The following is a 13073-nucleotide window of genomic DNA, read 5'->3' on the forward strand; positions in this document are numbered from 1 at the left end:
AGGCCAGAGTTCCTGGCCATGAAGGTGAGGCCTGCAGGGGGTGGAGAAGGTCACACAAGCCAGGCCTTGGGGGACCCCTCTAGTGTGATTCAGCCTCGCACCCCTAGAGAAGATGCATGGGCACATCTCTCTGGCGATGGCAGAACATCCTACAGAGGACCTTGCCCAGTGTGTTCCTCTGTGTTGGGCATCAGTGCAGGGGTTTGCTCCCCCTCCATTAGACTTAGGACCCTGATTATCATTGCCTTCAGGGTGCTGTCACCCAGGTGGGTTGAGGTGGGCTGGGCTCTGTAGATATTCCTGGAGCCTCCTTAAGTTGTATTGCTTCACTCAGTTTAGTGCCTTTTCCTGAAGACTCAGCTTGAACTAGGTCTTTTCCGACAGTTCTTCTTATTTTATTTTAGTATTTTATTTATCTACTTTGCTAGCTGGAAGCAGAGAGGTGTAGAGGGAGTGAAATAGATGACAGCCCAGTAGGTTCCTTCAGTGCCATAGGGGCAGGGCCTGAACCTGGGTTGAGCACATGTCAAAGTGACACAATATCCAGCCCTCAAATCTATCTTATCACTTCTTCATCAGGATGATTTGGGACGATTATATATTTTAAGTGCATTTCTTCCTGGTGTTGTCACCCATATGCATGTTTTTGGTACCATCTATTCATCCCCCTGGAGGAGTGACAGAATTGTGATTCCTTGGTTCTTACCCACACTTGACGCACAACCCTTCCCCATCCAAGGGAGTCACATTGGCATCACTTTGCATATGGAGTAGATGTGTGACCTTAGTGAACAATAACCACAGTGTCTTGCATGTTGGTGCATTGACTTAACAAAAGCCTTCCCTCCTTCAACATATTGCTTACAGGCAGTTCTTTTAATTATTTATCCCATGACCAATATTTTGGACATAAAAGGATTTATTTCAGAGCTTGAGAATAGATGGGGAAGGAGGAGCAAGATTTAGTACACATTCAACTTTACAGGCTCACTCTTGATGGAAGTGACTTGGTTGGAGATCGTACAATGATATTCCCCAGCATCCTCCTTCCTGACGGAGTTGATGGTGAGGATGTGGTCATCCCACATCAACTTCATTCTCTCTGTGAGCTTCAACCTCTTGTTATTGTGGAACCATCTGAAGGAGACCTGTGATTTATCTGTGGTGCAGACCAGGACCACAGTTTCATTTTCTTTGGCTGTAGTCTTGCTGGCTCGGATGGAGGGTGTTGACACAGGCTCTATGGAGACATAAATGAGGTGACTAAGAGTGGACCTTTGGTCATACTATTTACCCTGAGACCCAAATCCTTTATAAGAACCCAGCTCATCTACCAAGGTCACACAGACAATGGCCATGAGCCTCTCTGGGAGGTCAAGTGTCTTTTTCATGGGATGCTTTATAACATCATGACCTTTATAAAGCCTGCAAAATCAGTTGGCCTTACTCCCACTCCTATGGACATCTAATCTTTGATTAAGGGGGCCCAAAGTATTAGGTGGAAGAAGGAGGCTCTCTTCAATAAATGGTGCTGGGAAAACTGGGTTAAAACATGCAGAAGAATGAAACTGAACCTCCTTATCTCACCAGAAACAAAAATCAAGTCCAAATGGATGAAGGACATGGATGTTAGATCAGAAACTATCAAATACTTTGAGGAAAACATTGGTGGAACACTTTCCCACCTAAACTTTAAGGACATCTTTGATGAAACAAACCCAATTACAAGGAAGACTAATGCAAAAACAAACCAATGGGACTACATCAAGTTGAAAAGCTTCTGCACAACCAATGAATCTGTCACACATATAAAGAGACCCCTCACAGAATGGGAGAAGATCTTCACATGCCATACATCAGATGAGAGACTAATAACCAAAATATACAAAGAGCTCAGCAAACTTAGCACCAAAAAAGGAAATGACACCATCCAAAAATGGGCAGAGGATATGAACAGAACATTCACTACAGAAGAGATCCAAAAGGCTAACAAACACATGAAAAATTGCTCCAGGTCGCTGATTTTCATAGAAATGCAAATAAAGAGAACACTGAGATACCACCTCACCCCTGTGAGAATGGCATACATCAAAAAGACCAGCAGCAATGAATGCTAGAAAGGCTGTGGGGACAGAGGAACCCTCCTGCACACTGGTGGGAATGTAAACTGGTAAAGTCTCTGTGGAGAACAGTCTGGAGAACTCTCACAAGGCCTAATCAATACAATGAGTAACCTAATCAATGCAATGAGTAACATCTCAGCATGCCTCCCTTCAGACTGTGTCCAGAGACATCAGGTATGGAAAGCCAACCCTTCAACCTCATTACTTGGGTGAGACCTTTCCTTTCACGGTATACTCTAATTCCATTCCAGGAGGTTTACTTCCTAACAAAGTCCCTAAACCTAGATATAGATCAGGTCCTGTAAGATAGAGCATAGTTTCACATATATCCATAAATTAGGGCAAAGTATATACCTGAAAGCAAAAATACACCATAGTCTGTAGTGAGTCAGTATAAAGTTCATAATGAAATAGTGTCTACTTAGACTTAGAAACCCTCCTCATCCACTTCCTATTACAGTTCTTTCACTCACTCCAAAGCTAACCTATCAAAGCAAGGACTGCAAAAGCTGATAAGGGCAAGAGACTGGCACACTTTAACCATGACTCTTTAGTCACTATCAGGCCATTCCATCAGCTGGGGCCCTAATAGGGAATTCTGAGATTCCCAAACAGACTTGATGGGCCTAGAACTCGAATAAATCCCTCTCTCTCATGTTACCAGTCATTTCTATCTGGAACAACAAAGTAGACCCCTTTGTGGGCCCCAGAGGACCTTGTCCTCAACTTGGATCAACAATGATAGAGAATGTTCCCTCGTCTGAAAGGACGATGGACAACATAATCTATGCTACACCTGAGGAAGATGGGTCTATATTGGGGCAGCATGGAATGTTCCTACTCATGACTACAGAATGTGAGGTCAGATGTAGAGTGATCCAGAGGTCACACAGGCTCCTAAGCTAACTATGGGCCCCAGATCACATCAAATCAGTGGGGTTTACAGTCAACAATATTTATACCTCTTTCCCATATTAGGGAGCTACTCTCTTCCCTGATCCTTTTTTCTGGTCCTTTTTCAAGCCATGACATCATCTTCCCAGACAATAACTTGGATCCACCTGTATATCAGATTTCAGGACCAGAGGAAAAAAGAAAAAGGAAAAAAAAAAAAAAAAAAACCAAAACTAGTATAGCCACTGGGATTTAACTAAAATATGCCTAGTAGCTATCTACAAAATGGAGGACCTCCCAACTCTTCATCTGCACTATTCTGGCCCTTAGGTCCATGATTGGTCAACAATTATTTTGGATTTGTATGTTAACTCTCTTGTCAACCACCAGATTGCAGATCCTAGCCTGATACCGATCAGACTTCCCTGGACATACAACCCCACCAGTGTGTCCTGTAGCCCCGCTTCCCCAGAGCCCTTACCCACTAGGGACAGAGAGAGACAGGCTGGGAGTATGGATCGACCTGTCAATGCCCATGTTCAGCGGGGAAGCAATTACAGAAGCCAGACCTTCCACCTTCTGCATCCCACAATGACCTTGGGTCCTCACTCCCAGAGGGTTAAAGAATAGCAAAGCTATGAGGGGAGGGGATGGCATACAGAGTTCTGGTGGTGGGAATTGTGTGGAGTTGTACCCCTCTTATCCTATGGTTTTGTCAGTGTTTCCTTTTTATAAATAAAAACTTAGAAAAAAAAGAAAAGTAAACAACTTCTTTTTCTACTTAAAAACAATCATTTGGCCTTGCCTTGCCAAGGATATCAGAGCTTTTATTCATAACAGCATTAAGTGCTAATTTTTTTAAGTTTATAATTTCTATCTTTGAGGAGTGCTGCTATATATCATAGGGCCCTTGGCAATAAAGATGTTACCCTCCCACCCCCAGTCTATAGAGACATGAAAACTAGCTATATGTGAATATATATATATATATATATATATATATATATATATATATATATATTTCTATTGTGGGGCCAGCTAGTGGTGCACTAGGTTGATTGCACATGTTTGAGTACAAAAGATTCTGGTTCCGACATTCATGAAAGTTATCCCTCTATCCAGGTTCCACCACTCCTCCCCGTCCACCCCTGCCATAACCACCATAGTTCCTTTTGAAAATGTTTTAATTTTCTTTTTACTTCTTTGTGATTAATAGTATGTTACAAGATTGTAACATTATGGGACTGGGTGGTCGTGCACCTGGGTGAGTTCACATGCTCAACAACCCAGGTTTGAGCCCCTGGCCCCCACCTACAGTTGAAAAGTTTTGCAAGTGGTGAAGCAAGGTTGCAGGTGTCTCTCTGTCTCTTTCCCTCTCTGTTCCCTCTTCCTCTAGATTTCTGGCAGTGGGAACAGTGCGGAGTTGTACCTCTCTTAACTTGTAATTTTGTAAATCAATATCTAATCACTAGTAAAATTAAAAAAAATAATACAGTGCACACTAAATCTCAATGCACTGTTTTGCTCACGGCAATGTTTCCAGCACTGCATTTGCAACTCCAGGGAGCATGGATCAGCAAAGTTATCTCATGAAAGAACAAAGTGGGGGAACTTGTCCTGTTTGGTTTAATAGGTGACTACACAGTGATATCATCAATATGATAAAGATGTGATATAGACAAACTTTAGACCAATGGAATAGATAAAAATTCGTGAGTCAGGTATAGTTGTTATGGTCAAATATTGTTGACCAGGCTTCTAAGACTCTTCAATAGGGAAACTATCTTTAACAAATGTTATTGGGAAAGCTAGATAATCTGCATGCAAATGAATATAGACTAAGCCTTAGTTAAGCCCTTTTAGCATAATATTGATTCCATGTGGATCAATATAAAAAAAGAGTCAAAAGCACAAAAGCAATTGACAGAATCATAGAGAAAAATTATTCAAAATGGATTTGACAAATCACTTCTTAACATTTTTTAAGTTATTTGATAATGATTTACAAAATTACATGTCAACGAGGGTATAATTCCACACCATTCCCACCACCAGGGCTCTGAATCCCAAGTTCTTCCATTGCAAGCCATGATGGTTCTCCCAAGGTTGCAGATAGGGGTGACCTGTCATCTCTACAACTATCCTTCTATATTTGTACATATTTTCCCCTTTTTCTTCCAGTTCCAGTCCTCTCTTCCCCTCCAAGCCATACATCACCCTATTACTACATCCAAATATTTCTCTCTTTTTTGTCCCCTCTCTCTGATAGAGCTGGAGTTCAGAGCTGCATCACAAAGACAAGTCATTTCTTAAATATGACTTCTAGAGCACAGACAAAAGGAAATACTGCTTAATTGGGTTAGATCAGAATATTCATATTTTCTTCTGTGCATCAAAGGTCAAAACCTTACAAGAATCAAGTCACTATCACAAGTATAATGATGCTCAAGGACTGTGAGAAAAAGTGTAAATCATATCTGACATGTTCATGTATCTACAAAGACCTTCTGTAATTTAATGATGACAGAAGGAAACTTGAAAATCAATACCCATTTTCCTTACCCAGAACAAAACCCCCTCCTCTAGATGGAACTTTTGGAATCTGAGACACTCCCTCTTCAAATACCAGGTTAGACCCACCTGTACCATGAGAAAACTGAAATCAAGAGGAGGAAGGGTCTGCAGTGCTGTAGTCTGAAGGCTCAGGATCACATTTGGCATTTGCTTGTGCCTGTGCAGGAGGAAACTTGTTGCAGACTGTTTCCAGAAAAGCAATAGACTGTATCCTAGAGCTTGGTATCCATCATCTTGGGAGGCACTTACCCTTGACTGCAAAAGTCTTGTCTGCAGTCCTGTGTAAACGAGTGACAGAGTTGTAGACATAGCAGGTATATGATTGATCCACACTCTGAGAAATGTTGGGGATAAAGAGCTCCCTGCTGGGTTTTTGCACTTTCCCATTGACCAGCCAGGTATACTCAGCAGGTGGGTCAGAGTCTGCATAGCAGGAGAGGTTGACTGATGCTCCTGGTGGGTAAAAGACGTATGATGGGCTAATCAAGGGGGTGTCCGGGCCATCTGGAGAAAGAGAATGAAATCACATGTGGATGTTAACAGAGGAGAGAAAAATTCCTGGTGTATATAAAGACCAAAGTGTCCCTGTGAGACTGTCATCTAACTTTGAAAGTCCCGACTATAATATCTCACTCATTTTTTCTTTTGATATTTATTTATTCCCTTTTGTTGCCCTTTTTGTTTTACTGTTGTAGTTATTCTTTTTGTTGTTATTGATTTTGTTGTTGTTTGATAGGACAGAGAGAAATGGAGAGGGGGGTGAAGACAGAGAGGGAGGGAGAAAGACACCTGCAGACCTTCTTCACCACCTATCACGCAACTCCCCTACATGTGGGGAGCTGGGGGCTTGAACCGGGATCCTTACAGCCGTCCTTGTGCTTTGTACTACCTGTGCTTAACCCACTGCACTGACACCCAACTCCTTAGTCCAAGACTCTTACTTGCTCCTTTCATCACAGGTTGTTGAGCCTAAATCTTTGGGACAAATAACCCTGTCCCTCTTCTTAGTCATTACTCAAGACTGGGACATAGGGGTGATGGTCTCAGAACCTATCCTGGGTCTTCACTGACCAGTCTGTCCTCAGAATCAACACAAGGTAGAGACCTGGGGCAATGTTGGAGGTCACTCAGTCAAGACTTCTGGTTCTGGATAGGGCAGATCTGTTAAGTGACTGTGACTGACATGAGGCAGTGACCCTCAGATGATAGATCTGAATAAAAATTAAAAAAGGGCCAGAAACAGTGAGGGTAGTCATGAACTGCTGGTTGTGGCTAAAACCATGATGCTTCCCTGGGAACATAAAAGTCTGTTCTCCCACTGATGAATACCTTGAGTGTTTGTCCTGAAGGCATGTAGTTGTTTTCAAATGCACAACAGAGAACCAGTGGATCAGGGGCAGAGATAGGGGGGCAGAAGATTCGTAAAAGTTGACTTTCATGTACTAGCTACAATAGGTAATGAGTAGATAAATTTTGAGAAGTTAAAGTGTTTCTTTTTTGAAAATCATTATAACTGCATTAAAGATGTATGAGGAGTTTCTAGTAATAATACACTAATACACAATACATGTTTAGGTGTTTCAATAATATATATATATATATGAAAAACCAAATTTGTAGAAAAAATATGAAATTTGTAATTTATCTTAGAGCTATCTCTGTCACCAAATATAGAGACATTTGGGGAGATGGGGAGGTGTTCCAGTCAGTCTTGTGAAATTTCTTCTCCCTTTTTATATCTAGTAACTCATGTAGAGGGTATCATACGCGTCTACATGAGTATTGTCTAAGTGAAAGGGCAGGGGCTGGTGGATCTTAGCATTAGAAGCGCCTCACCCTGTGGGGAAGGTGTCCCCATGAGCACCATGTGTGTGAAACAGGCTGTAAGCAAGTTTGAGGGCTGAGCAGCCTCACCTGGGAAGGTTTCAGAGCCCCTGGGAGGACAGGAGCTTCATAGCAATGGGTCCAGAGTGTGAGAGGTGATGTGACACTTGGGGTTGGAGACCCGTCCATCTGCCTCCTGCTTCCTGGTAGAATCTTGCAGATAAAGAGAAGCTAAAGAAGGGTTCTTATTCTGTGTCAGATGGGATTTCTGCTGAATTTGGCTTCAGCATAGAGGGGGCATGAATGGGAGCACAGCAGGAACTTAGTCTCTTTATGACCTAAAAAAACCCTGTCTTGTAACGGATCTTCCAGTAGCCTGGTGATAAGCCTGGAGCAGGAGTTTGTAGAAAGGGAACAGAACAATCAGCCACCAGTTTCTGGGATGATTTGGGGGGATCAGGTTGTGCAGAGCAGGGATAGTACTGGGTGAATGAAGGAGGAGCAAAAGAAGAAAATGGACTGAACTGATTCATCCAAAAATCCCAACGTCACAAGCAGGGGAGGTTACAGGTGCCTCAAAGCCCTCAGCACCAGCCAGTGGCTGTCCAGATGCTGAACCAGTCTAACCCTGCCTAGTAAGCCAGAGCCATGCCTGCCCCAGGCTCCTGAGTCACTGTGTCTGTGCTGCAGGACAGGGGTCTTGGTAGTGAGCTCCTCTGGGAAGTTGGTCCTGAACCCAGTCTGCTGAGCCTTTGTCATGGTGACTGGGTTCAGAGGCCTGGAATGAGACTGCTGTGTCTTTGCTGCATCACCCCTTTATGTGTGGAGGCTGCTATTCCTCCCATCAGGGAATGTGATATCCTGACAATTCTAATAAGGACATTGCTCTGTGTCATTTCTCTCTACCACATGTGACCTGCACTAAATGATCAGATGCATCCTGGGGACAGAGTGTGGAGGAAGATGGAGGCAGATTCCAGGCCTCTGTCCCATGTGTGTGAGGTAGCCTCACCCATAAGCAATCAAAGGTCAGGGATGGATACTCACAGTGTACTCGCAGCCATGTGAATACCTCTTCTGTTTGATAAAATGGCTTCATGACCTGGAAGATGTAGTATCCTGTGTGCTTCCGGGTGATGTTTCTGATCAGCAGAGAACTACTATGGATGATTGTCTCCTGGCCAGTAAATGCAGGCCCTGGGAAGTTTTTTTTTGTATCTTTTTCATATGCCACGATCAGCTGTCTGAAGATTGAAGATCTTCCGATGTACCAAAAGTGGACAGTTGTGTCAATAGGCAGATTGCGGACAATTATATTCACATCATTTCCCTCAACAGGATTGGGTGGTGTCACTTCAATGGTCATCTCAGCAGCAGCGGATGACATCCAGATGGTTAAGAGTGAGACTAGGAGGGAAACAGAAATTGTTCAATATTGTATTTTGTGCACGGGTGGAGACCTGCAGATTTGATAATCAATGAATGGGCTTAGAGGTAGCTCACCAGGTAATGAGTAAGTGTTGCCATGCTCATGGTTCAGTTCTAGGACCTGGCATCACATAATTGTGCCATGACCACGAGGAAGCCCAGTGCTGTGCTGTGATTTCTCTCTCTCTCTCTCTGTCTTCCTCTCTCTCTCTCTGTCCTCTCCTTTCTTCTTTCTTTCTCTCTCTCCTCTCTTCTTCTTCTTCCTTTCCTCTCTCTCCTCTCCTTCATCTTCTTCCTCTTCCTTTCCTCTCTCTCTCTCTCTCTCTCTCTCTCTCTCTTTTTCTCTCTCTTTCCCCCTCCCTCCCTGTATTTTTCTAATCTTATCTGAATGAAAATAATCATCTTGTTGGTGATTAAATCCCAGAAGCATCCACAGCTGACTGTATATTATGTTGTGCTTGTGTGTGAATGTTTGTCCTACAGATTTAGAATCTTACCCTTATCATAGTTACAAAATCCTCCCTAAATGTTCCTCTTCCCCAGGCGTCTTTTTCACTCACCTCTCATGGCCCTCAAACCCCTGCTCATACTCAGGTGTCCTGGGAGCTGCCTTCCCTTCCCTCCTTTTCTAATGACCCTCTGTCTCCACTGTGGGACCTTTCCCTGCTCTGTTCCCTGCATGACACCTATCAGACCTGACCTTACCGTCTAGACATTTTGTCTGTTTTCCTCCCTAGGAGTGTGAGCTCTTTGAGGGCAGACACTTGCCTAATCTTGTTTCCCTCCCCATTGCTGGGAGAAGCTGTACAGATTTGTGGATGAATGCAAATCTGACTGACTGACTGATTTACCAAGACCAACTGACAGAGTAAATGAATGATGGCCTCATGTCCTACATGTTCTGGTGTTTATTTGCTATGTTCTGATGTTGTTTATAAGGAAAATTTCATACCTCCCCAGTTGAAAGTTTTGTTATTATTATTATATTCATATAAGTTACTATTTTCAGCAGTTAAAAAAAGTTTTTTACAGGACATAGAAATTGAGATGGAGGCTGGAGATATATAGAAAGAGAGACTGAAAGACACCTGCAGCACTGTTTCACTGCTTGTGAAACCTTCCCCCTGAAGTTGGGGTCCAGGGAGCTTGAACCTATATCCTTGCACATGATAACATGTGCTCAACCAGGAGTGCCCTCCTTATTTTATAGACATACCTGTTTTGTGGTGAATGATGTGCAGACACACAGTAAGCAGTTTATTTGCTCATTTACTGATTCCACATCACTAAAGCACTCACCGAGTTCCTCCTCACTCCATCTTCTCCTCATCTCATCTCTCTACTCAGGTACAAACAGAATCCTCTTTCCATGCTCAGAGCCCTGTCTCCCCAGCTCCCATCCCAGTGTCTGTTCTCCATCCTCACTGACCCCAGAAACTATGCCCTCTTACCTGCCAGCAGGAGCCTCTGCCTGGATACACAGCCTCTGTGGGCAGGGACCAAGTGTGCCTCCATGTTGGCTGCTGGCTGCTGTGTCCTCCCTCTGATAGTAGAGCTTGGGCTCCAGAAATGCTCCCAGCACAGCTGCTCCTGAGGTGTCAGCCCCTGGGTGCTTCCTCCCTCTGTGCTGAGCTTCCTACTAGGGCAGAAGAATTTATAATGATCTGGGCGGGGGACTTGGTCTTGGGAGGGGCCTCTGTTAGGACCCTCCCTCTTCACCCCACTAATTTTTCTTTCCTTGTTCCTTCTGCTTCTCTCTTTATGTTCTAGGAACAACATAGACCTTCAGCTGTTATTTTCCCATTCACATACCACTACCACCACATATTCCTGTTTATATGGGCTCAAACCTGGGGTGACAGGTCACTGTCATTCCCCATATACTATCTCAAGGTTCTCTTAGCCCTTTCACATTACCCCTCAGAGTAGGATCCTAAGACCTCAATAGATCTTATCACACAGAATTCATCTCTGAAGAACTTAATTAATATACAGGATTGTTAATATACAGGTGACTCCTTCAAAATCAGCTTCAGCAACTGCCCAATTGCTGGGGTGCCCAGCCAGGCAAGACCCCTCATGTGGGTGGGGATCCTCCCCCCCCCCCTCCGTCCTGTGCACAGGGCGGGTCTGCAGATTCAGGGAAGGTGCAGATTCTGCCTCGCTAGGTAGGTGTCGGGGACCTGAACATCTTGTCTTCCCAGCTCTCAGGAGCTGTGGTTCACACTGGGTCTGGAGCTCACTTTTTTTTTTTTTTTTAAAGATTTTATTTATTTATGAGAAAGATAGGAGAAGAGAGAGAAAGATCCAGATATCACTCTGGCACATGTGCTGCCGGATCGAACTCAGGACCACTGGAGCTCACTTCTAATGCAGAGCCGATGGTCCCCCTGTCCCAAGTGGGTGACCTGCCCTCCCCATGGTTGGACCTCGGCTGTTTACTGTAAGAGGACATCTCAGCACCTAACAGAGTAACTAAGGGGTTCTTAAACCCAGGAGACTATTACTCTTTGTCATAGTTGTAGATAATTAGTTGATGAGTGTAGATGGATCCAGTGGTCTTTCTTTCAAACCTTCCTGTAGGAATTCTGACTCGATAATGTTAAATTTCCTGGGCATGTCTGGAGATTTGTACACACTGTGCTGACTCAAAGTCAATAAGACTGTACCCTCCAACTATAGGCCCAAGCTTCCAGTTACCACGAAGCAGACACTGGAGCATTAGGGCGTAGGAACCATAGTTCCTCTGCCTTTAGAATAAAATATGACAGAGCATCAGATTATCCTGCTGATTCTTGCTGCTGCAGCCTATTGATCTTGGAGGTGACCCAACAACTATCCTCTTCCTGTTTGTGAAATTACTTGTTTCATTCATTCAAATTGTTGTCCTGTAGTTGCGTAGGCCATGTGGAAACAATAGGAGGCCTGTCCTGTTTCCTTCTTCTCTCTAGCTCTGCTACAAAAAAAAAGAGGTTCTGGTGGACACTTTTCTCTGGTACACTGAGGAAGCATGCTGTAAGTCAGACACCTGATGTCATTTTATTGTCTGTGACTCTCCTAGGTCAGAGCTGTGGCATGGCTCTTAGTCGAGGGACACCATCCTACCTTAGATCTTGGTCACTGAGAATCCTCTGACCTCAAAGTGGGTTCTTTTCTTTCTTTCTTTTTTTTTTTTTTAACTTTCTTTACTCCCATTTTGTTGCCCTTGTTCTTTTTATTTTGTTGTAGTTATTATTGTTGTTGTTGTTGTTATTGATGTTGATCATTGTTGGATAGGACAGAGGGAAATGGAGAGAGGAGGGGAAGACAGAGATGGGAGAGAAAGATAGACATCTCAGACCTGCTTCACTGCCTGTGAAGCAACTCCCCTGCAGTGGGGACCCCGGGGCTCGAACCGGGATCCTTATGCCAGTCCTTGCACTTCATACCACATGCACTTAACTTGCTGCACTACCGTCCTAACGCCAAAGTGGGTTCTTTTTTTAAATTTTATTTATTTTCCCTTTTGTTGTCCTTGTTGTTTTATTGTTGTGGTTATTATTGTTGCTCTTGATGTCATCGTTGTTGGATAGGACAGAAAGAAATGGATAGAGGAGGGGAAGACAGAGAGGGGAGAGAAAGATAGACACCTGAAGACCTGCTTCACTGCCTGTGAAGTGACTCCCCTACAGGTGGGGAGCCAGGGGCTCAAAGCGGAATACTTACGCCGGTCCTTGTGCTTTGCACTGCATGCGCTTAACCCGCTGCTCCACCGCCTGACTCCCCCAAAGTGGGTTCTTTTCACCAAAGTTGTGTCATTGTGTCTCTGTTGTTACACTATTCCATGGGTGCGGCACAGGGCATCTTCAGTAGGAGGGTTAAGGCACAGACTCAGAGTCAGGTGTGATCACAGGCTTCCCTTAATCCTCATGTAGGTGATGTTTTTAGTGAATCTGAGGAAAGAGTGGTGCTGCTACAGGTTTGTAGACAACTTGCCTGCTAAGGATCTCCCTTCTTCTCAGGGAGAATCCTTGCTGACCATATATAAATGGATGTGGAATCTTATTGCAGAATATTTTACTTTATTCACATCATTATCAGTTTTTCTACTTTCAGTGTGTGTGCTCTGAAAAGTAGTGATTGCACATTATAACATGTCTGTTTTACTGAGTGTGCTCGATGCCTGAACCCTCCTGAATATTACACGGCGCTGTTTTATGGTAGGTATAAGTCTATATACATTGTCACTAC

The 13073-nt window shown here is 43.8% G+C and overlaps 1 protein-coding gene across 1 annotated transcript in view; it reads right to left on the bottom strand.

The window, feature by feature from the left end:
* Window positions 1-962: 962 nt before the first annotated feature.
* The window catches only part of LOC103127621 (uncharacterized), a 163792-nt gene continuing 151681 nt past the window's right edge, over window positions 963-13073 (bottom strand). The window contains 6 exon segments of the mRNA XM_060186434.1: window positions 963-1240; window positions 5841-6095; window positions 6911-7037; window positions 8428-8822; window positions 10295-10479; window positions 11513-11593. Of these exon segments, the coding sequence (XP_060042417.1) occupies window positions 963-1240; window positions 5841-6095; window positions 6911-7037; window positions 8428-8822; window positions 10295-10479; window positions 11513-11593 (1321 nt within the window).

The sequence above is a fragment of the Erinaceus europaeus genome, chromosome 2, assembly GCF_950295315.1.
Source record: "Erinaceus europaeus chromosome 2, mEriEur2.1, whole genome shotgun sequence".
In the NCBI taxonomy this organism is placed as follows: Eukaryota; Metazoa; Chordata; class Mammalia; order Eulipotyphla; family Erinaceidae; genus Erinaceus; species Erinaceus europaeus.